General features: G+C 46.9%; 1 protein-coding gene across 1 annotated transcript in view; it reads left to right on the plus strand.

The window, feature by feature from the left end:
- The window catches only part of LOC111156476 (cut like homeobox 2), a 296,896-nt gene that overhangs the window by 188,343 nt on the left and 86,839 nt on the right, over positions 1–21,714 (plus strand). Inside the window, exons 2-3 of the mRNA XM_022517401.1 lie at positions 12,966–13,076; positions 16,747–16,794. Of these exons, the coding sequence (XP_022373109.1) occupies positions 12,966–13,076; positions 16,747–16,794 (159 nt within the window). The remainder of the gene's footprint in view (positions 1–12,965; positions 13,077–16,746; positions 16,795–21,714) is intronic.

Consider the following 21,714-nt stretch of genomic DNA (forward strand, 5'->3'; position numbering starts at 1 on the left):
ATTTAAGATACTTGGCTGGGATTCATTCAGTATTTTTATTATCCTCATGCTACAGGTGGGGAAACTGAGGTTCAGAGAGGGGCAGTGACTTGCCGAGGTCAGAGCTAGCAAGTGCAGCAGGCAAGATTCAAACCCAGGGCTGTATTGATACCTCAAGCCCTGTGCTCTACCCTGCTCCTTGGTACTTACTTGTAGGTAGCTCGGCTTGATGTCCATCCCTATCCCTCCAGCTCAAATGTTGCTCACAAAGCAGCAGCATCCGCATTTTACAGATCAGGAGGTTGAGGCTCAGGCATTATTAGGCTTTCCCAGCTAGAGACAGCAGAATCAGGAATTCAAACCCAGCCTACGTCTAAGTCTTCATCTAGGCCCAGTTCTCAGAAAATGTGTGTCCCGTGTGCTGGACCTCTCTAGGCTCTAGAAAAAGAAAAGAGACAAGATGAGCAGGAAGAAGGGAACGGATGTCCACAGTCCCTAGTCTAAGTCAGGCCATTCTGTCATTCTTGAGTTTCCTCTTTGTCAATGAATACAGTAAAAACCCAATTCTGTACAGACTGTGTGTCTTCTGGTAGAGAGATATTCTGTTATGCCTCAAAGTATAGAGATAAAAGTCTTCTCTGGTATGGGGAGGGAACATTGGAGAGAAGGGCCTTAACAGCAGCATCATTTTGGAAAATGGCTTTTGTGGTTTAGGGAGAGAGCAAGACAGCCCATCTTGCAATGAGGGTCTGAGTTTCATCTTGGAACGTTCCCCATCAGATCAGTGCCTGCCTCGTGTGGGCATCCCTGTCCATCACTTTACTTAGAGCACCAGGAAGGCAGTTGAGGGCCCCGGGTCAGTTTCAGGTAATTAAAGTCAGCTTGATGGGAATTTCACACTAATGTTGTTCATAAACATTTTCATAAAATAAAGGTAGGTAAAAAGAGATGTTGATTCCAAAAAAAAAAAAAAAATGTTTTTTTTCTCTTCCAAACCCTTTTGTTCTTTCCATCTTGGAAGTGGAAGAATTGTATATTAGTACCCAATAGGGCTTGGTGTTGACATAAGACTGGAACCCTGAACAGGAAATAGCCAATTAGATTGTTTATTGAGGTGTCAGGGAAGTCTCAGGAGATTTAGTTGCAGGGTCATCTGAATAGCAGAAGGGTGCAGGGACCATCAGGTGACCCTGCCTAGGCAGCCCCCGCTTCAATCAGGACCGCCTTCCTGGAGGTGGCATCTCAAGTAAATAAATATTTTGCAATCGTAAAAAGAATAGCCACGGGATATGGAATGTAACCAAATTAGGGCAGGCCTTCAGGGATGTCCCTGGGAATCAGTTACACCCGCAGAATGGAAGGGGGCAGCATTTACTTTGAACTCTGGCTCCCTCTTCCCCCTTAACACCCCTAAAAAATATTTTTCTTTGAAAATGTTTCCATCTTCACACTTTCAAAACTAGACTCCACCAGACACTTATTAACACTAATTCCTCCCATTTGTTTAGGAAGAAATTGCATCTATAAATTTCTTCAGATCCTCCCAGTATGCCCTCGAGATATGTTGCCTTTATTTAACCAACGAAACAGTGGGACAGTGGGAGGTCTGGCACTTACCCAAGTCAATAGCAAATTAAGGGACGAGCCAGTGTAGGGCCTGAGTATCCCTGGTGTGACTCGCTGCCCCCATTTGAGGGCCCTCTCCCTCTGTCTTCCCTTCAACCTCGCCGTTGCTAAGTGGCATCAGTTCCGTTCCAGTAAGTCCTGATGACTCATCCCCTCTTTCTCCTACTGCTGCCCCCACTCACCCTCACCTACCTGGCAGGTGGCAGGAGTTGGTGTGGCTACTCTCCCGGCCTCCAGGCTCTTTCTCCTGCCAGTGTGGCTTCCAGAGTTGCCTAAAGCAAGTGCCTTTCTCTGCTTGAGCAGTTTTCTCTGGCTCCCACTTGCTTTCGCCTTAATCTCATGGCTTTCAGACCCTAATCCCCATGAGTCTCTAACATGCTTCCAAGGGGTCAGCCGCTCCCCAGCACAGCCTGGGTTTTCCGCCCTCCACACGCTGGCCCATGCATCTTCCTCCTCAGGTGCCTTCCCCCAGATGCCAGTACCCATGTAGCTGTTAGCCACGGCTTTCTCCCTGCACGCGTCCCTTAGGACGCCTGTGTTCTTGTGTGCCTGTCGTCTTCTGCCACTGAGCTACTCCAGGCTCCAAAACCCCACCCAGCACACAGTAGGCTCTCCATAAATGCTTTCTTCTCTACCTGGATTGTATACCTGTCATCATCTTCGCCCTGTACATCAGTGAATTTTTTCCAGAGCTTTCTGAGGTTCCCATAGACCTTCTTACAACCAGTACACCCCTACTTCGAAAGAGGCTGCCCAGAAATTTGAATTTGAGATAAGACGTTGAAAACGGCACAAACTTCAGAGGTGGTGCCCTGGTTTGGAGAAGACCGTTTCAGGTTCGAGGCCCAGCATTGTTTTTGCCTGACTGTGAGGAGTGACATCATCTCTTTAAGACTACTTTTCCCCAGCTGCAGGAGACGAGATGAACCAAGACAAGAAATGTGACACCATATGTAAGCACTTAGTTCCTGTGATGTGATGCATTACCACCACTGTGGCCCCAGCAAGTGCGCGGCACATAGTAGGAGCTCAATAAGTGCTTGAGTAAATGAATGCATGAATGAATGAATGATTATTTGATGTGATTCCCCCTCCTTAACGGAGCAGCTGCCCAACCAACTCGCCCAGCTGGACCAGATGTATTAGCCCTAAGAGAGGGGCACCAGGGGTCCCTGACTCCTCACCTGACACCCGCCAGAGTGAGGACTACTTTATTTTCCTGGCACTGTGAGGTTTTACATTCTGAGAACTCCAGAATATAAAGCAGCAATCAAGGGCAGGAGGAAGTGATCGGATGTGGCTCCCAGCTCGTGGCGAGATACTTAGGTGTTTGATTGGCATCCTCTCTTAAGGACAGCCACCTCCCGGTCCTGCCTGCTGCAAGAGCCGGCGTGCTTTCCTACCTGATGTTTAGAGATGTGGTAGGGACCTGAAGGTAGGGCAAGGCACTGGGGCGGGGGGGGCAACTATGGGGGGAAGGGAGTTGAGGCCCAGGGTTGGCCAGCCTGTCTTTCATTCATTTATTTATACATTCATTTATTCAATAAGTATTGAGCACCAAATATGAGCCGGGCATTGGAGATACCTCAGTGATCCAAACAGATCAAGTTCTTGTCCTTCTGGAGCTGACATTGGAGGGGCGTAGGCAGTGGAAATAAACAGTCAACAAACAAGAGAAGTAACTACATGCATGTGTCTGTAGCAAGTGGCACGAAGAAAAGTAAGCAGAGCGAGAGAAAGGTCAAGTAGAAAGGAGGTGCTTGCTATTTTGAATAGGATGGTGAGACAGGCCTCTGTGAGAAGGTGATGTAAGAGCCCAGACCACAGGAGGCAAAGGAAAGATCCGTGTGGAATTCTGAAAAAACAGCATTTGGGGCAGAAGGAACAGTCAGTGCAAAAGACCCTGTGGTGGGAATATGCTTGATGAGTTCAAGCGCCTGCAGGGACCCCATGTGGCTGGAGGAGTGTGAGCAAAGCAGAAGTAGCAGGAAGTGGGGCTAGAGATGAATCATATGGAGCCGTGATGTTTTGGTGAGTACTTTGGTCTTGGCTCCCAGTCTGTGCGAGCCATGGAAGAGTTTTGAGCAGAGGAGGGACAGAATGTGACTTAGGTTTAACAGCATCATTGTGTCTGCTGGATGGGGAAGGTACTGGCGGCAGCAGGGAGCCCAGCGTGGAGGCTCCTGGGTTACCCAGGCAAGTGATGACAGTGGCCTGGCCTAGGGCGGTCAGGTAGACAGGATGAGATATGGTTAGATCAGACTCTGGTAGGATTTGCTAATGAAAACAGTGTCCTGATACCAGGGCATAGAAAGTTGCCACTCTCTTGGGGCCTTAGGGTTGGCATTGGCTCCAACCCGAGCAACACCTGAGGCCCCTGAGCACCCAGCCCTTCCAGGCACTTTCTGCAGCCTGGACCCCCTGCCAGCCACAAGTCTCTCATCCTGCCTGTGCCACCAAGAGGGATTGGATTCCATGAGTCCATTTAACAGTGGTGAACCCTAGAGGCAGAGAGGCCAGGGGTCTGCCTGCGCTCACAGGGCCAGTAAGCAAGAATGTCTGATTTAAACCTACTCTGTCTGCCAAATGTCAGTTTTTTGGGCTGCCTCCAATGAGAAGCAAATTGCCACCCGGATTTTCTGGAAGCCAGACCCATGAGGGCTGCTAGGAGGACTTGATGGACTATAGTTGTGATTCCCTATGTTCTCTTTGTGACCCATCACCCCATGAGGGCAGGACCTGGGTCTGGCTTGTTCCAGGCAACATTGTAGGTGCTTAAAAGGTGAGTAAATGGGTATAAATGGATGGATGGACGGATAGACAAACAGAGGGACAGAGGCCCAGCCATGCTCCTGGTCTTCAGGCCTCGTGGGTGCTTGTGAAGGACAGACAGTTCAGGGCAAGTTTACCCCGTCAGTATCTGGAGGAAAGAATCCAGAAAGACACAGGTTCCAGTCTCCATGATGCCACTTCCCAGCCATGTGACCTTGGATGAGCAGCTTTGTCTCTCTGCAAGTACTCTGTGTAAAATGGCACCTGCATCACAGACCATTCGTTTGCTCCCCCAACAGATGTTTCTAGAGAATCCACTGTGTGCCAAGCACTGTTGGGAGAATTAAATGAACTTTCATGTGCCAGTTAGCATGGACCTAGTATCTCTATAGTAAGCCCTCTATGGGGCAGTTATTGTATTATTGTTATCACTGCACTGGGAGTTTGCTAAGAAGTGTTGGCGGTCTCACCCACACACCCAGGCCTCGAGGTTTGGCCACATTCCCCTTAATGGGCTCTTTGACCCGAATGTGAACTGTCTGTCACCCCTAGCCCAGCTGATGGAATGCAGTAAAGCTAGCTTGGCAGGGAACTGCTTCTCTTAGGCACCACCCCTTGCCCCAGCCTCGGATAATTGGCCCGATACATCTTGGCATCTGAAATTTACATACGGTGCAGGGAGTGATGGATGGCTCTGGTAACTGGGCTGTCTCTCAGCTGCGGCTCAGTTATCCATCTCGGCAGGCTGCGGAGCCATCCGTCTTGTCTCCTTGTTCATGGCAGGCCAGCATGTGCCCTCCAACCCGGGTCATTCTGCAGCCTCCTCCCAGCGCTGGCCTCGGAGGCCCTTCTGCAGGCGTCACTCCCACCATGCTCCTGAAACCCTTCTCCTGAAACCCTTCTACTCAGTGTTTGGCTGAGACTCTGATGGTCAAGCCCTGAACGGCTCTATGGACCAAAGATGCAGAATGAGACATTTGGTATGCACAGAGAGGGTCTCACCTTGCTTCTGCCACAAAGGACTTCTCATGCTTATATCTGCTAAGAGTCATTCATTCACAAATGCTTATTGAGTGCCTACTATGCACTTGGCACTGAGCTAGAACCCCTGGCTACAACTGTGAATGAGAGAGGTACAGTCCCCACCCTAAGGGACTGAAATTCCATTGGAGAGTGTCAACACTGAAGATCCTAGACATTATGCCCATCACTTTACCTACTTGCAATCTGGTTCTCAAGGGATCTTTATAATAAATCTATGGGCACAAATTTTTACCTCCATTTACAGACACAGAAATTAAGGTTGAGTCATTTGTCCAAGGTCACACTGCTAGTGAAGTGTCAAAGCCAAAATTTGGATACAGGTCTGTGGGCTCTAAATTATATCATTGTTTCCCAGACAGACAAGGCTCTTTCAGAGTTTCTGACACATAGCATTCATGCATTCATTCATTCATTCATCTATTCATCCTTTCATCCTTTCATTCATTCTTTCATTCATTCATTCATTCATTGGACCAACAATCATTTCTAGAGTGCGTACTATGTATCGGCAACTGTTCTAGGCAGTGAGTATATAGTAAGGTAAAAAGGACCAAAATCTGTCTTGTTCTTGTGGAGTTTTCATTGTCTCAAATAAGATAAGTGAAATACACAGTGTGTTTGATAGTGATACATGTTAAGGAGAATAAAACCAAATACAGGAACAGGGAGACCAGTTAAGGGTTATTGCAATAATCCCATTCCCTCTGCCTGGGATGCCTACCTTCTGTCTGACACACACATCCTTGTGGACCCAGGTCAAATACTCCCATCTTGGTGACCCTTTCCCCCCAGTCACAGTAAGTCACCTTGCTGTCTTTTCCCGTTATACTTTCTTCACACTTTTGTACTGTATTTAGGCACACAGTGTTGGAATCGACCTGTCTTCTCCACTGCACTGTGAACTTTTCAAGGACAGGGACCATGTTGGCTGGCTTCTGGATACCTGTACCTGGCACAGAATTGTGGCTCAGTAATTAGTTGGAGGGATGATTGGACGGGGGTGGGTGGATGGATGGATGATTAATTAGATGGATTATGGATGGATGAGTGGATAAGTGGATGGGTGATTGGACGGGTGTGGGATAAAGGGCTTCCATCCTAGGTAACACCTTACTGGGCACTGGCAGCCCTTGCCCAAGTTGGGCACCACATAGTGATTCATTAGAAGGGGTAGGTAAAACTCTACCTCTCCCTTGCCCCATCAGTTTCCATAAGCCCTCAGAGGCAAGACAGAAGATATATTAGGGTTTCATTCTTCCAAGCATGCTCTGGAGATCATGTCTTCACATGGTAGCCTTTGTCCCCTTCTACCAGAATTATTTTATGCCCTACCTTGTGAACCTTGGTTTCTGAGCTCTTAGAGAATACAGGCTGTATCTGATTCATTATGGCCCTCCCCCTTATCTAATGCCTAGCACACTGGAAACCATGGATGGGTGAATGGACATGTGAATGGATGGATGAGGGTCCATCATCTCTGGCTGGATCTCCCTACAGTAAAGAGAAAGCAGAATTCCATGTGTGTGTTTGGGGAAGTTGGTGACTGCTCATCCTGGTTTTCCAGGCCTGACCTAGAATCTCAACCATCACTCTGGCCACATATCCTTATAGGAGGTAATATACATACAGTACTTAGTACACTCCATAAATATTAGCATAAATATACTAATAGTAACTCAGAAATTTTAGCTATGAGCTTTTATTTTCTATAGGGAACTTCTTTCTGTGTAAGATTTCATTTGAAGACAAGGTTCTAGGGCTTTAAAAACTAAAATCTGATGTTTTATCATATATTTCCAAATCGGGCAAATAAATATTTGAAAGGACTAGCAGGAACACAAAAGAGATGCCTGGACTTGGAAGGGAGAGTTTATGCAGCCTTCCTGGAAGAGGGGACATTTAAGTTGAGACAAAAGGATGAGTGAGATCACTCACAAAGAAAGAATGACATCATCCAGGCTGAGGGAATGAAGTCTGTGGAGCCATACAGTTGGGAGACCTTGCTGCATTTGGATTCCTGCAAAGAATTCAGTCTGGCTGGGAAGGAGAGGAGGAGAGGGGAAGGTGGGAGGAGCTGACAGGGACCCAGTGACACCTGAGGTCCTCACTTCCTTAAGCCCGATCCCCAACAATAACTGCATTCTTTTTAGAAAGTGTCTTCTTAGAGTTGGTTTTGGGGGGACATGTCTGAATCCCCCAAAAGTGCGGTTGTCTTTGGAGCTGATTGTCTTTGAAGCTGACACATTGTATGTGCTTGTCCCCCCAGGACATATGATGGGGGGACTGACATACATATACATAACTTGGGTTGTGTCTTAATGTGTTTCTCCTGTGAGAACATAGCATCTAGCCCGAAGTTTTGTATGTAGTTGACACTTTAGGATCACGTGTTGAATTTCAAAAGCAACTCTTGTAAGATTCCCCTTCCCTCCTGCTTGGGAGGCACAGTTTAGCTCAGAATGTTCCACCTGCCTCCCTGGAGATAATTCACAGTATTCCTTCCCCACCTAAGACCCACCCTTCTCCCTGAGCAAATCCAATCTGCTAAACAGCTGTGTGACTTGATCAGGTAGTCTAGGCTGTCTGTGTTCTCAGTTTCCTCATCTTTAAAATGCAGAATCAGATTCAGGTAATTTTGAAGTGTGGGACATACACTGAAGGCTGGACATGAGATGATTGTAAGCAGTCAGTAGACCAGGCTTTAGAGGGATCTACTCATGCCAGCAGGAATATGTATTCCTTCTCAGTGCTCTTCCATTCCTTCTAACAAGAAGAAAGTCTGTCTGGTGCTACACTACCTTTAACATCTCTCTAGCATTTGGTAACAAACCTCCTTTTATAACAAAGACACATAGCAGTGCTTTGTTTTATTGGTAGTTTATTTCAATGGCTGCCATCTGTTTATGATCTGGGATTCTCTAGTGATTAAAAAATAAAAGGTGTCCTTTTCAAATGTACTTACTTAGGTCAAAAAGAAAAGGGGAGGTTTATTATGAAGGTCAAGAACAGGCAAACTTAATCTATGATGCTAGGGTCAGAATAATGGCTACCTTTAGGATGTATTCACAAGGAGGCACAAGGGAGCCTCTAAGATGCTAGGAACACGAACATTCTATATCTTGATCTGGGCAATGGTTGCAAGGGTGTAAAAATTCAGTCTTAAAATTGAGCTTAAAGCTATACATGTCTTAAAAAGAAAGAAATAGGAGTCAATTTGAAGATAAATATTAAATAGTAATTCATGTGGTATATTAATATGGCAAAATGCATGCCAGAGGGGTGTGTGTGGTTGAAGTTTGAACAATGATGGACTGGGCAACCCAAGTTTCCTTCTAGTTCATACGTTCTGAGACTCTGAGTGCTTTGGAGGTCTAAGTCTCAAGGTTGCCCAGTACACTGATAGCAGATCCTCTCAGAGCTCGGGGCACTTGCTGGGCAGTGGGCACTTATGGTGGGGAAGCAGCAGGACTGTAGAGCCCATCTTCCCACAGAAGAGCCCTTCCATCCCACCCCAGCTTCTTCCTGCTGCTCCTGGTCCTGGGTGCAGCTCAATCCCAGCTTCCTTTTTCTCTGTGCATTGGCCTGAGCCTCAGCTGCATCCATCATCTGCTTCAAGCTCATTAAAATTATTTCTTTTTAGTTGCAAATGGGCTGTTTATGATGATCATTATTTGAATGGTCTGCGCTGGGCTCCGGGCTGTCTGTCTGCTGCTGATGGCAGGTTAATCAGATGAGTCTCCTCCCGGCCTGGGCCTGGTCCAAAGTCTGGGGCTGTGTTAATCATGGCTCCCCTAGGGCTGGGGGCTGAGGGCCAGGGTGGGAGAGGAATGGAGTTCTGCTTGATCATCAAAGGAGGGCCTTGCTAGTCATGTATGTGTGTAGTGGCTCAGACATTCATTTCTAAAACTCTGCTTCTAAAACTCAGCTTCAAACCGGTACTGGCTTATGTTTATGAGAGTTTTTTCCATTCCTTCAAAATAAATACAGTGCTGGGAGCTTTTTTATTTTAAGTGTTTTTATTTATTTTTTTTAAGATTGTATTTATTAATTTGACAGAGAGAGAGACAATGAGAAAGGGAACACAAGCAGGGGGAGTGGGAGAGGGAGAAGCAGGCCTCCCGGTGAGCAGGGAGCCCAATGCGGGGCTCGATCCCAGGACCCTGGGGAAATGACCTGAGCCAAAGGCAGATGCTTAAAAATTAAGCCACCCAGGCACCCTATATTTTATTTTCTCTGAAGTAGGCTCCAAACCCAGCGTTCAGTTCCACAACCCTGAGATCAAGACCTGAGCTGAGATCAAGTCAGACACCCAACTGACTGAGCCACCCAGGCACCCCAGGCATATTTATTTTAAAAGACTCTCATTGATTCTGTTGTTGGCCCTTTGCTTTGTTAGTGTTCAAATGCCCTATCTTTTAGGATGAGTGGGAGTGGTTTTTAATGTTTTTCTTTGATGCAGTAAAACTTGGCTATACTCTGTTGATCTTCCTTTTTCTTTCTTTGGTGATATTTTTATGGACCTGTGAAACTCAGAACTCTTAGAATCACTGATCTAGTGATGAGACCTGAGATGTTTTCTGAACTCTCAGTTTATCCAAATAACAGAATAATATCAGCCAACATTTATTGAACACTTGGTTGATGGTTTATACAATTATAGCATTTAAAACAAGCTCCCTGAATATCCCCCGACTAGTGGAAAAGTGGAGCAGAAGTCCTACGAAGAGCCAGGCATTATAATTTTGCCTTTATTATCCACCAACGAGATAATCCACACCAGTATTATTAGAATTGACTGTAACTTATTTCTTAGTTGCTTCGTGAATCCCAAGCAGACACGTTGCTGTGCTTATTACATGAGGTGAGGTATGTAAAGAGCTTAGCATGGTACCCAATACATATAAGCACCCAATGAATGATAATTATGATTATTATTTACTATTACTGTTATTGATGATACTGTTTTTAGTGAGCTGACCATAGAAATGTGACAAGAATTTAGTGTTGAAGGATGAGCATTAGAAGTAGGCAAAGTTGAGAAGAACATAGACATTGTTTGCTCTTCTCTGGCTCAACAGGAAAGACACCATGAGCTGGGCTTAAGTAGGCTTGGGGCTGGGGGTCTGCCAACATTCCCCAGCCTGGTGTTGCCTCTGCTGTGGCTTCAGTGTGGATGCAGCAGACAGATTTATACCCACCAGCACCCTGGGAAGTTCTGGTGAAGGGATTCAGTCACACAGCATAATTGTCTGGTACAACACTTCAAGTCATTGGACTTATCCTGCTGTGAAATTTCCTCTCAGGGACTGGGTTTGCTGTTTTAACTGAGGAGTCCAAGTCCAACACCAACCAGGTATATCGTTTGCTGTGGTGTGGGGAAGGACAGTGTCCCAGAGATTAGAACATAATGTCAGAAACTTGATAATCCAAAACCACATCATGTCCACCCAAGTCCCAGTTCTGCTTGTTCTGCAGCAACGTAAAAATCACATCTTTGTCTCCAAGACAGATGAGAAAAACTAAGGGAACCTGTGAGCATTTTATCACAACTCACATTGATCATGACACTCCAGTTCCTTCTCTCCTGCCAAGTGAGGTTCTGTCCACCTGGCTGCACCACCTGGTTGAATTTTATCTACCTTTGATCAGTCCTTTTGCTGCAGACTTCTTCCTAGTCACTCAATATTTTGGTTGTGGTCGATTGTAGTGTCTTTATTGGAAACTATGATTATTTTTAAATAATAAATCTAAAGTGGCCATTTTTCTTCTGTCACTCTGGTGGACTGTCAGAAACTGTTTCTGTCTCTCCTCTCTAATGATACCTTCTTCTTTACCCGGCTTAAAATTCCATTGAGCATTTGTACCGGCAGCTCCTGCACCTTCAAGTCGGTGTGTCTAGTGCTGTGGCATAGAATTGACTTCAGCACCTTGGAGAGCACCACACCACTGAAGCCATCTATTTCACTACTTTCATGACTTGGCCTTCTCTCTTCTAGTCCTGTGGTTCTCCAAGAGGTTAGACATTTCTCCAGAAATAGAAGTTCCCTTGCCAGTTTCTCCCTAAGGCACCCTAGGCAGAGACACTTCTACTGGGCTTAGGATAGGCTCTCCTGCCTCTGATGGGTATGAGGTTTATGGTGCTACGGTGAACTGCTATAGAGCAGATTTACCGACTCAGACATGATATAAGACAATTACCATGCATTTCGTCTCTTACAGGGAAAAGGATTTGCAGTGGGTTAATAGTACTTTTATTTCATTATCTAATGGTAAAAGTGTTTCATTGTGTGTGCAAGATGAATGCGTATTAGCGATGACAAATGGGGTCTTTCAACACGGTGCCGGGCCTCATCATACATATGTTAGATTAAAGAGTTCACCCTAGAAATACACTCTTGCATCTGCGTGTGTGTTTTTAATAAATCTGATTGCAGAAATTTATTGCATCACCGGATTTAGGAAATTATGGGGCTTGATTGCTGCAAATATAATCGGGTGATATATACAGAAATGCTCCTCGAGTTATGGTCCAGAAAAAAAGCCCATCTCGGGATGGTGCAAGAAAGCAGCAGACCACATAAACAGAGCGTTTCTTGAATTATGCAAATGAAACCCATGACAACTCATGGTGAATTGTACTCCCCTTGTGAGACTGCCACCATTAAAGCGAAGAAAGCCAAGAGAGGGGTGATCAAATATACATGTACAACCAGCAGACGCTGTCTGTGATGTGTGTGAGCTGGAGCGGCCCCCCCCTTCCATCCCTCACTCTTTTTTTTTCCCCTCGACGGCACGTCCTGTAAAAACCTGGTCTGGCGCCTTCATTGCACATAAGCAGGCAGGGCACCTTCCAGTCCATTTCTTCTGAATCCAGGAGTCTTCAGTGAAATATTTCTTATACTTGAAGTGAACCTTAAATGATTTACTGCAGGATACACAAAAGGTCAGGTTGTTTCTTATTGGCACCTTCATTTTTCCAAAATCTACTGAAATTAAAAAGCCATCTATATCTTAAAAGGCGTATTTATGAACCCTTAAGTGTAAGTAAGTCATAGTTGGAACAGTTCCCACCTCTGATATATGAAAGCTGTCGACAGCACTTTCTTACACTATAATATGCCCATACAATATGCCGTACTTTACTATTTTGACACGGTTTGGAGATGTTTTCTACAGTTACTGACAAGCTTATGCCATCACTCCTTTGGAAATTTAAGAGGTGGGGCAGAGGGGTGGGGGAGAGAGTTAAAAAAAAAAAAAAAAAAAAAAAAAAAAAAACTCCACCCAACTTTATGGGAGATTATTGATCTTCCGATGAGCAAAAAAAGCTGTCCTGGATTTTTTTCAGTTGCATCCCATTTTGTAAATTATTCATTTGTGCCAGGAGTCAATATCCTGTCTTTTCTCAGCTTTGTAAGTTAAGAAAACTTGTTCAGAATGCTGTTTTGTACGATGATGAAAAAGGAAAAGGAGGGGAAAAAATCTTTCTCTTTTCTCTCTCTCTCTCTTTCTCTCTCCCCCTTTTTTTTTTTATATTGTTTCAGAAGGAGCTTAATTCCGTCGCTTCCGAGCTGTCTGCACGGCAGGAGGAGAGTGAACATTCTCATAAACATTTAATTGAACTCCGCCGGGAATTTAAGAAAAATGTACCTGAGGTACAGTATATTTGCTGTTATAGAATTAACTCAGTAGGAATGCAGATTTTTCTCTGTTCAAACTGTATTTTGGAAACTGTAGACATAAGTGACTAACAAGAAAAGAAGCTAATTAGCCACAAAGAGACATTACAGCCCCCAACCTTTGGGTGTTTCTTGGTATAGTGGCGCTCAGTGGTGCTATCTAAAGTGAGGGCAGGACGCTTCTCCTTTGAAGTCATTGTTTCTGCAGGCTCCCTAAAACATCCACTGCCCCCCGATATTCATCTCTAGTCAAATGCTTGGCCTTGACAGCAAAGACAGTTTGTCTAGGGTTCGTGATCTTATTTTCCTTTTCCATTGGTGTCGGGGAAGGACAGCTCTAGGCTCCTCCACCCTCTCTGGGCCTTCCCTCAGTCTCCCCTAAAACACCTCCCGCTGCCATAAAGAGGCCTCCTTCTTCCCCTTCACTTCTTGCTTTGCAGCTCCAGCCACCAGCTCTGACTTTCCCAGCTGCCATGAGGGTGGTCCAGACAGATCAGTTCTGTCCCCTTACCCCCATAACATAAGGGCCTCCCAACGGAAGAGACTAGAATGGGCATGTTTTTGTTCTTTACAGGAGCGAATGTGTTAATTCCTTTACTTTCTCTATCAGGCCCCCTGTTGCTGCTCAGATCTTAAAAAAAAAAAAAAAAATGAAATAAACACAAAGAGGAATAATAAAGCCTTCTGATTCCATGTAATATTATCAAGGATGTGACACATCAGAGCCACTGGGTAACAGAGACCCTGGCTGCCCCCCAAACCAACTTTGCTTCTCTGTGGTCAGCAGAGGTTAATAGTCGACCTCTCTGTCCTAACCTACTCGGGAGGCCCTGATCTTGGAGGAGGGTGGGGCAGCATCTGGCATTCTGAAAGTATCAGATGTTGATTCCACTCTGCCTATTAGAATCACCCAGGGGTCCTGCTGCCCTCTTCCTGATAGAGGAGGAAGCCATGGAAAGATGGAGAAGAGGCAGGCCAACCCAGGTATTGGGCTACATGAGCACAGAGGGGTCGTCTTCTAGCTGTGAAATTCTCCTCACAAGTTATGAGTATCTTCGGTTCTTCAAGGCAAGAGAGGGAAGCGGACTATAGCTAGAACTTGCCCATGGAGCAAGTATGGAAGGAATCTTAGGTTTGTGAGGTGAGGGAGGGTACACCTGGAGAAGGAGCAAGAGTCTCAGGTCCTAGTGTCTCCCATGTCACACCTTCAAAAAGGCCAGTTCAAGTCCTGGGCTTGACTCCAAGCTAAGAAGGCATAGGTGATGGTGAGCACCCTTTGCTTCCTTCTTGGAACAGAGAACAATTTGGTATTTAAGCTGATTTTCTGCCCAGAAAGAGGGTGCCAGAAGCTTGGCCTCTGACTCTCCATTCTGTGGGAAGTGCAGATGAAGCAGCCCTAGATCTTCCCAGACCTACGTGCCCTCGCTCTGGTCAGCACAGATTCTCCATCTCATCCTCCTCCCCCAGACCACATGGGAGCCCCCAGGTGATGAGGGAAATCCAGGCCAGGTTTTAAGCCTCTGAGTTCAGCTTACATAATTTTAATACTGCATAATTATGCAATTATGTAATTAGGAGGAATAAGTTTCCATTCCTATTATAGTCGCGCCTCTGAAAATTCTCTTTTTTGGAACTAGTCTCTCCTGATTGGGAGAGTCATGCCAAGGCTTTATTTAAGAACATCATCTGGCTGGTACCCAACTCACCTCCTGCTGGCGCCTATGCTCAGCTTCCCTCCCAGGGGTGAAGCATACAGGACAGGGGGCTTCTAGAAATGGTCAGCATTGGCCCGAAGTCCTGCCAACCCACCCCCCACCCCCACCCCAGGCCCTCAGATTTGGATTCCCTTGAGTGTGGCGTTATGCAGATAGCTTATTTGGGTTGTCTGTTGACCTGCATCCAAATTCCAGCTGAGCCACTCCCTCATTGGCGGACTTGAGCAAGCCAGCCTATCTCGGGACCTTGGTCTCCCCTTTCGGAAAATCAGGGGACAAGAGAGATGATTTCTGAGGCCCCTTCCAGCTGTAATGTTTTCTGAACTTGGACCAGAGGTTTAACCTGCTGATACGTTTTATTTGGTCTGTAAAGTCATTTGGGTTTTACAGTAAGTTACCAACATTTGGCATCTCAGTAGATTTCACCCAAAACCCCAGATTTCCAGTATCTTTTGAGACTCTTTGGTGGATCTGGTCGTGCAGGGGCTCGATGCCCACATGGTGGTCACCAGCTAGAGCTGAGCAGCTGCTACCTCCATTACACGGTGCTTGGGGCTCTCCCAATCCTTGCCTCCCAGCCTGCCCCCCACATGTCCATTCCCTGCACCCCGGCCTCTGTGAGCATTTGAGTTCACAACCTGGGACCTGGGTTTTCATGCATTTCCTTTTCCATGGCTCAGTCCATGCACTCATAGCTCCTTGTGATCAAATCAACTAGATTCGCACGCTCTCCCTATGTCCCCCCTGAAGATCCCAAACATACCATCAATATATCACCAGCTCCAAGGAGCCCTGGGGGACACTAATCAGTGAGGAGGGGTACCCAGGACCCAGAGGCGGGATCATTTTCAGGGACAGAAACACAACCTTATCTTGTAATTAAGGGATTTATTCTTTACCTGAACATATGTATTCTTGTGCCCACATCTTCCTTCCCTGCTTCTCTCTACTGTCCCCTCTCCCCACGCTCTGGAGCCCCCCTCAACTCCTCCTTCCGCAGGGGTCTCTTGTGGGACGTGACTGACAGCAGTCATGGAGTCACCCGTGGGTCTCAGGAAACTGAAGCATTTAGGGTTGGAATCTTGGTGACACTAGGTTCTAAAAGGCCTCCCTCTTGCAGTGCTGGGGAGAACACACAGGAGCCAACCAAGGGAGCCCTTGGGGCTGAGAACCTCATGGTCACTTGTGAAAGGCAGGAAGTTAGGGTCCAGAAACAGGAGACTCCCTTCTGAAGACAGCCCACTACCACAGAGTTTATCAAACATTTACAGAGCCCCTCCTCTGAGCTGGGCACCGGGGGAGCCAGAAACCGCACGTTCTGGAGAAGAAAGAGAGACAAGTACAGAAGTGATGTTGCTAAAATGTAAAATGGAGTCTTTGCCAGAGAAGGGCAGTTGGGTGGGGAAGCAAACAGAGATGGCCACCTGAAGGAAACAGCCCTGAGCAAATGTTTGAAGGACAGAAGGTTTTTATGAAGGGACTTTGGTGACATGCTGTTGGGTGTGGAGAGTCGAGCCCACCTCTTCAGCAAGTGTCAGTTGCAGAATGCACCAGTAGTCCCGTGAGCGCTTTGCATAAAAAAACATTCCCTGGTCAGATCTGTTTGGGAAGTACTCCTTCCTTCCCCCCTCTTCCAGAAGTTACCAATGTGCATTATACGAAAGGCTCCAAAAAGTCCTGCAGGGAAGAAACTTGATGTTGAACTTTATTTCCTAGGCTGATTTGGCTTAGCACCCTATGTGTGTGTACACGTGCGTGTGTCTGTGTGTAGGTGTATATATGAGAAACCCTGAGGAAATCCCATGGAGCACACGTCCCACGGGATACCTTTGGGCAGTGCTGGCCTGGGGGACAACAGTGCATTGCAAGCAAGGGCCACGGGGGTATCCCACCTGGCACTGTGGTGAACTCTTCGCTGATCTCTTTTTCAGGAAATCAGAGAGATGGTGGCTCCTGTATTAAAAAGCTTCCAAGCTGAGGTAAGACCCAAGGCCCATGGCATGCCACAGAAACATTCCCTGCTTCCCTTTCCTGTCCCCCCTGGAGTTGCCAGAGGAAGCCAGCAGCCTCTGGCAGCTTGGGAGAAACCTGCCCATCCCCACTGCAAACTCCACCCCATTCTTTCCAGATCAGCCAGTGGTGACATGATGAGAACGGGTTCTCTGTTCTGTTGGATGGGATTCTGTGTCTGGTCCCAAGAATCTCCCTCTCCCTAGACTTTGTCCAGCCTTACAGCAGCTCTGCTATATGCAGTTTCTGTGACCTTGAACAAACCACCTCACCTTCTAGGCTTGGTTTCCCATTTTTAAAATCAAGAGGTTTGAAGTCGGTGACCTTTGCTGTCCCCTGGCATTCTGCTTGGCTTTGATTCTCTAAAGTGGTCTTGCAGAGAAGTCCAAGTAGTCACCAGCCCACCCTGAAATCCTCTCTACTGACCCACCATCTGAGTATAAAACCAACCCTATTGACGTTCTCTCCTGACAACGCATCGGTCCCGATTTCCTTCGGCAGTAGCTGGGCTGTCTTCAGCTGGTTATTTCTCTAGCCTTCTGGAGCTCTGTCACGGGGCTGAACCTCCCCCACTCCTCTTGGCTTGACTTTGCAACCAGGATTCTGAAAATGTCCGCTTGTCCTGCTGGCAAGGGAGGCAGGCGGGGAAGAGAATGGAGTTACACTGAGGCAGGGTAGTGGAAGGGGAAGCCATTTGTCAAATGTTCCATCTTCAGGGGGGCTCTTCTCAGTCTCCCTGGATTCAGGCAGGACCTAGGAAGGATTGGCCCTTCTCCGAGCTCTCCGGTGGAGATGCGTTTTAAGTCTGTCGTCCGCCAAGCGCCACATTACTTTAAATCTGTCTCTTTGGAACCGCGTAAGCGCATAAGGCAATATTAAAGTAAACAATAACTAGATTTACACAAATGTTGCTGATTTCCATATTTTTCATCCCTTCATTTTATTACTCAGTTGACTGATGTGCTTATTTATTTATAGGGCCATCCAGTATTGATTCATTTGGTTGTGAGGTGCCTGATCTGAAAGGGGACGGCGGCGGGCTGGGGCGGGAGCTGGGGGGACATACCAGAAAGACCAATATTGTTGGGAATTTGTTGTCATGGCTTTGTGTTTTTAAAAAAGAGGTTCCCATCTGCCAGGCCCTGGTCCCATGAGGGGCTCTCAGCACACAAGCCCTCTCAGGCAGCTGATCCCTCAGGGCAGCCCAGAGATAGGCACCGAGCGTCACTTTCTCAGCTGTGCCCTTGCTTCGGCTGGTATGGACAGAGCTTCTCTTAGCCACTTAAAGCCTCAGTTTCCCTTTCTGTTCATGGGAATAAAGACACCCCCGATCTTTTCTGTGTTGTTTAAGAACTGAGAAATAATGCAATGCCTGGCACACAGAGAGCTGCCAGGCAGTAAAGAGCAGACTCCGGAGCCAACCTGGGTTTGAACCCTGCCTCTGCCGGTTCCTCACTGTTTGACCGTAGACAAGTTCCTTAGCCTCTCTGTGACTTTGTCTTCTTATCTGTAAAACTGGGTAATAATTCTGTCTCCTTCATAGGGTCGTGACTGAGGAAGAGCAAAGTGCTTAGAACATTGCTTTATTTTAGTGGTCCTGGTTATTTTATTATTCCTGTTATCCATCACCTCCAGTGCCTCTGCTAGTCTTGGGCTGGAATCTACCTCTTTCCTGAGTATGTGTTCAAGGCTTTTCTCCAAAAGAGGGGGCTTGCTATCCCTGAAGGAAACAGCCGTGACTTACATCACCTTTTCAATAGGAGAAAGAGTTCGGAGTTAACGTTTGGATAATGATCCAGAGAATACCCCAGTGCCACGTGGCAGAAAGCTCGTGCAAATCAGACTGAGACCGGCCCGGCCTGAATCTCAGTCCTGCTGCTTCCCTAGCTGTGTGGCTGGGGAGAGGTTCCTTAACCTCTCCAAGCTTCAGCTTTTCTCCTCTGACAAATGAAGTTAGCAGTAAGGATTTAAAGAACGAAGGGTAGAGGCAGTTGACACAGTGTCTGGCACACAGCTGGTATTCAGTAACTCACTGAGAGAGAGAAAGTTTTAGTGGGTCCGAAAGGGAAGACGAAGCTGAATTCTCATTTCCAAATCTATGTGGCATGTTGAATTTGCACTGTTTTAATAGCTGAGGATCTCCAAACAACTTCGTTAATTTTCTTAAGAGGGCTTTCCATCGTCCCTTTAATGTACCAAAAAGACTACATTTGTCTGGAGTTTTATTCCTGAAACCCCTGCTTTCCTGATGATGTATTGACTAATCCGTCACAGCTGCCAGGTCCCTCCCCGTGCCTCAGGGGAGAAACGGCGCCAAAGAAAGGTGTTAATAAAAAGCATCTTCTTCGTCCAGAACAAACTGCTCACGCACAAGCCGTTTATAATCCAAATTTGATTTTCATTTTAATTTTTTTAATGAGGGTTCATCCTTTATGCCGCTTCCCTCTCGCGATCCACCAGGCTCCAGGCTCAGAGCTGAGGATTCCCAAGTGGGCATTAATCACCTCCCAGGAATATTCCCTGAGGCAAACACCGTCTCAAGTCACATAAAGTAGCCCATAAAACGCCAGGGCTGAATATCGTACCCGTCATTCCTTCTTCCCCAGTGTGAGCCTCTTGTTGAAATATAACATGTTCAAGTTCATTCCTTAATTTCACTTCACCGGCCGTGGCGTATAAAGAATCTGGGCATCCTCTTTATCTCTTCATTCTGTATGTGTGTGGCCTTTTTTTTCTTTCTCGTGTGTATGTGTGTGCATGTGCGTGTGTGTGTCGCGCACTCACGCTGGCGGGAGGGGTGCGGAGAGGAAGTGAATTTGCCCTGCTGTGAATCAAGGAAGGTTTTTCTCTCTGCCTTGATTGCTTAAAGGACAGTCTTGATTCCCCCTGTTCAGGGAAACAAAGACAGCCAGAGAAGGTGGCTTAATGGAGACAGCTTGAAATGGCCAAAGTTTGAATATCCTTGCGCGCAGAGAAAAGAGCAAGACGAAAGCCCCGCTAATTACAAAAGTTGCTTTATGAAAGATAATTCAAAGCAATAATTTAGCAAACATAATCAAGTCGCACAGATGGGGTTGTTGATGGATGGATTGCAACATGCAATTAGCAGCTCTCGCAGTTACATATCATTAACCCTCCGAGCACAAAAATTATTTTCTCATTATTAGTTGAAAAGGTAAAATTAAGCTGACTAGACAGTAAAGGAACAAACTACAATTAATTACCTTCATTTATTACAGTCATTATTTTAAACTTATTTTTACTTGGAGAGCGAGATGAAAACATCTAAATTAAAAGTTTTGTTATGCTAAACCAGAGGTGAAACTTTTCTAAGGAGTGTGTGTACTGGCCCAGCCAGGAAGACAGCAGGGCCACTGCAAGGTTGTTTTTTTTTTTCTCTCTGCTTCCTTCTTCCACCAGGAAGGGGATGTGGCCTGTGAGATAGAAAACCCTTTGGCGGAGTCAGAGCAGACCCATTAACCAGGGCCTGATGGAAACACTGCCGTTTGAGACCCACGGGGGCTGCTGCCTCCTGTGACCCCCCAGGGTCTGACACCCAGGGTCTGAGTTCCATCCAAACACTGACAAACTTACGTGACGTTGGCAGGTGCCTTCACGTCTCTGAGCCACTGTTTCCTCATGACAGCTCCTAGGATTGCGTGAGTTCAGTGAGATCCTCTGTCAGAGGCTGGCGAGTCATTGGTTCTCATCATGGGGGGGTGTGTTTGGTGGCAGGGAGTCAAGATATGCTCTCTCTGTCCTCTCAGGACCCAAGGGAGTTTGTGCAGCATGACCACCCTCTCAGAGCTTAGAGATGAGACCGAGGTACCACTTATAAGAGACATACTCATCATCTGTTGAATCTCTGCAATCACTTATTCGCTCAACAAACCTTTACGTAATCCCTATTGCATACCAGGTAGTGTTCTAGGTGCTGGACACAGTGAAGGTCCTGACCTGGCAGTCAACTAGATGCTTCTTGATGTGGGGGAGGGCAAGTGTTTGTGTCAGTCCCAGAAGGGCCGCCTTTCTACTGGGCGCCTCACAGGTCCGCTTAACAGATACTCCTGGAAACTTTACTATGTACCAGGCTGCAAGCGAAAGCTGTGGAAGGTCCAGAGATGGTGAGATACCATCGCTGCCCTTAAGGAATGTCACGAGGGGCTCATTCAGTCCCTGTGTCGAAATAATGCCCAGTCATGTCAAGAGCTCATGCGAGGCCTCTTGATTTCCTCCCAGAGCTTCTGCTTCTTTGCTGAGCCTCACACACTACCTCCCAGGCCCTGCATAACTGCATTCTGTCTGGTATTCCCCCACAAGAGATGGAGCTTGTGTTTCCATTCTTTGAATCCGCCTGATGGAGGTGACCCTCTGCCAGTAGCAGGTGGAGGCCTTCAGCAGACTGGCAGTGCTGTCTCTTGCCTCTTCCAGCCCCACCTGTATGTAGGCCCTCGGGGATGAGACTCCATATGCAAGAGAAGAGCTGGGAGCACCAAGGCCCCAGCACCAGTCAAGGAGCCATGTTGGCCATCCAGCCCAGTGGAGCCATCAGGCAATGCAGCTGTAGCAGCCACCTGGCTGTGATCGCCTGAGAGATGACAAGAGAACTGCCCAGCTGAGCCCCATCAACCCATAAAAGCATGAGAGATAATAAGAAGTAATTGCTCTGGGCCACTCCATTTTGGGGCGGCTGGTTACACAGCAGTAGATCACCAGAATAGCCAGGATTCGCAGAGCACCAAATTCTTTCCCCTCTTTCCCCTGATGCTCAGCTCTCTTCTGCTTCTCTCCTCTCCCCTCTCTCTTCCACCTTCTCCTCCCTTTTCTCCTCCCCTCCCTCAGCCTTTTAGCAGATTTCAGCCTACCCAAAACGTTTCCCTCAGCACCAA

The sequence above is a fragment of the Enhydra lutris genome, unplaced genomic scaffold, assembly GCF_002288905.1.
Source record: "Enhydra lutris kenyoni isolate GAN:26980312 unplaced genomic scaffold, ASM228890v2 scaffoldscaffold46, whole genome shotgun sequence".
In the NCBI taxonomy this organism is placed as follows: domain Eukaryota; kingdom Metazoa; phylum Chordata; class Mammalia; order Carnivora; family Mustelidae; genus Enhydra; species Enhydra lutris.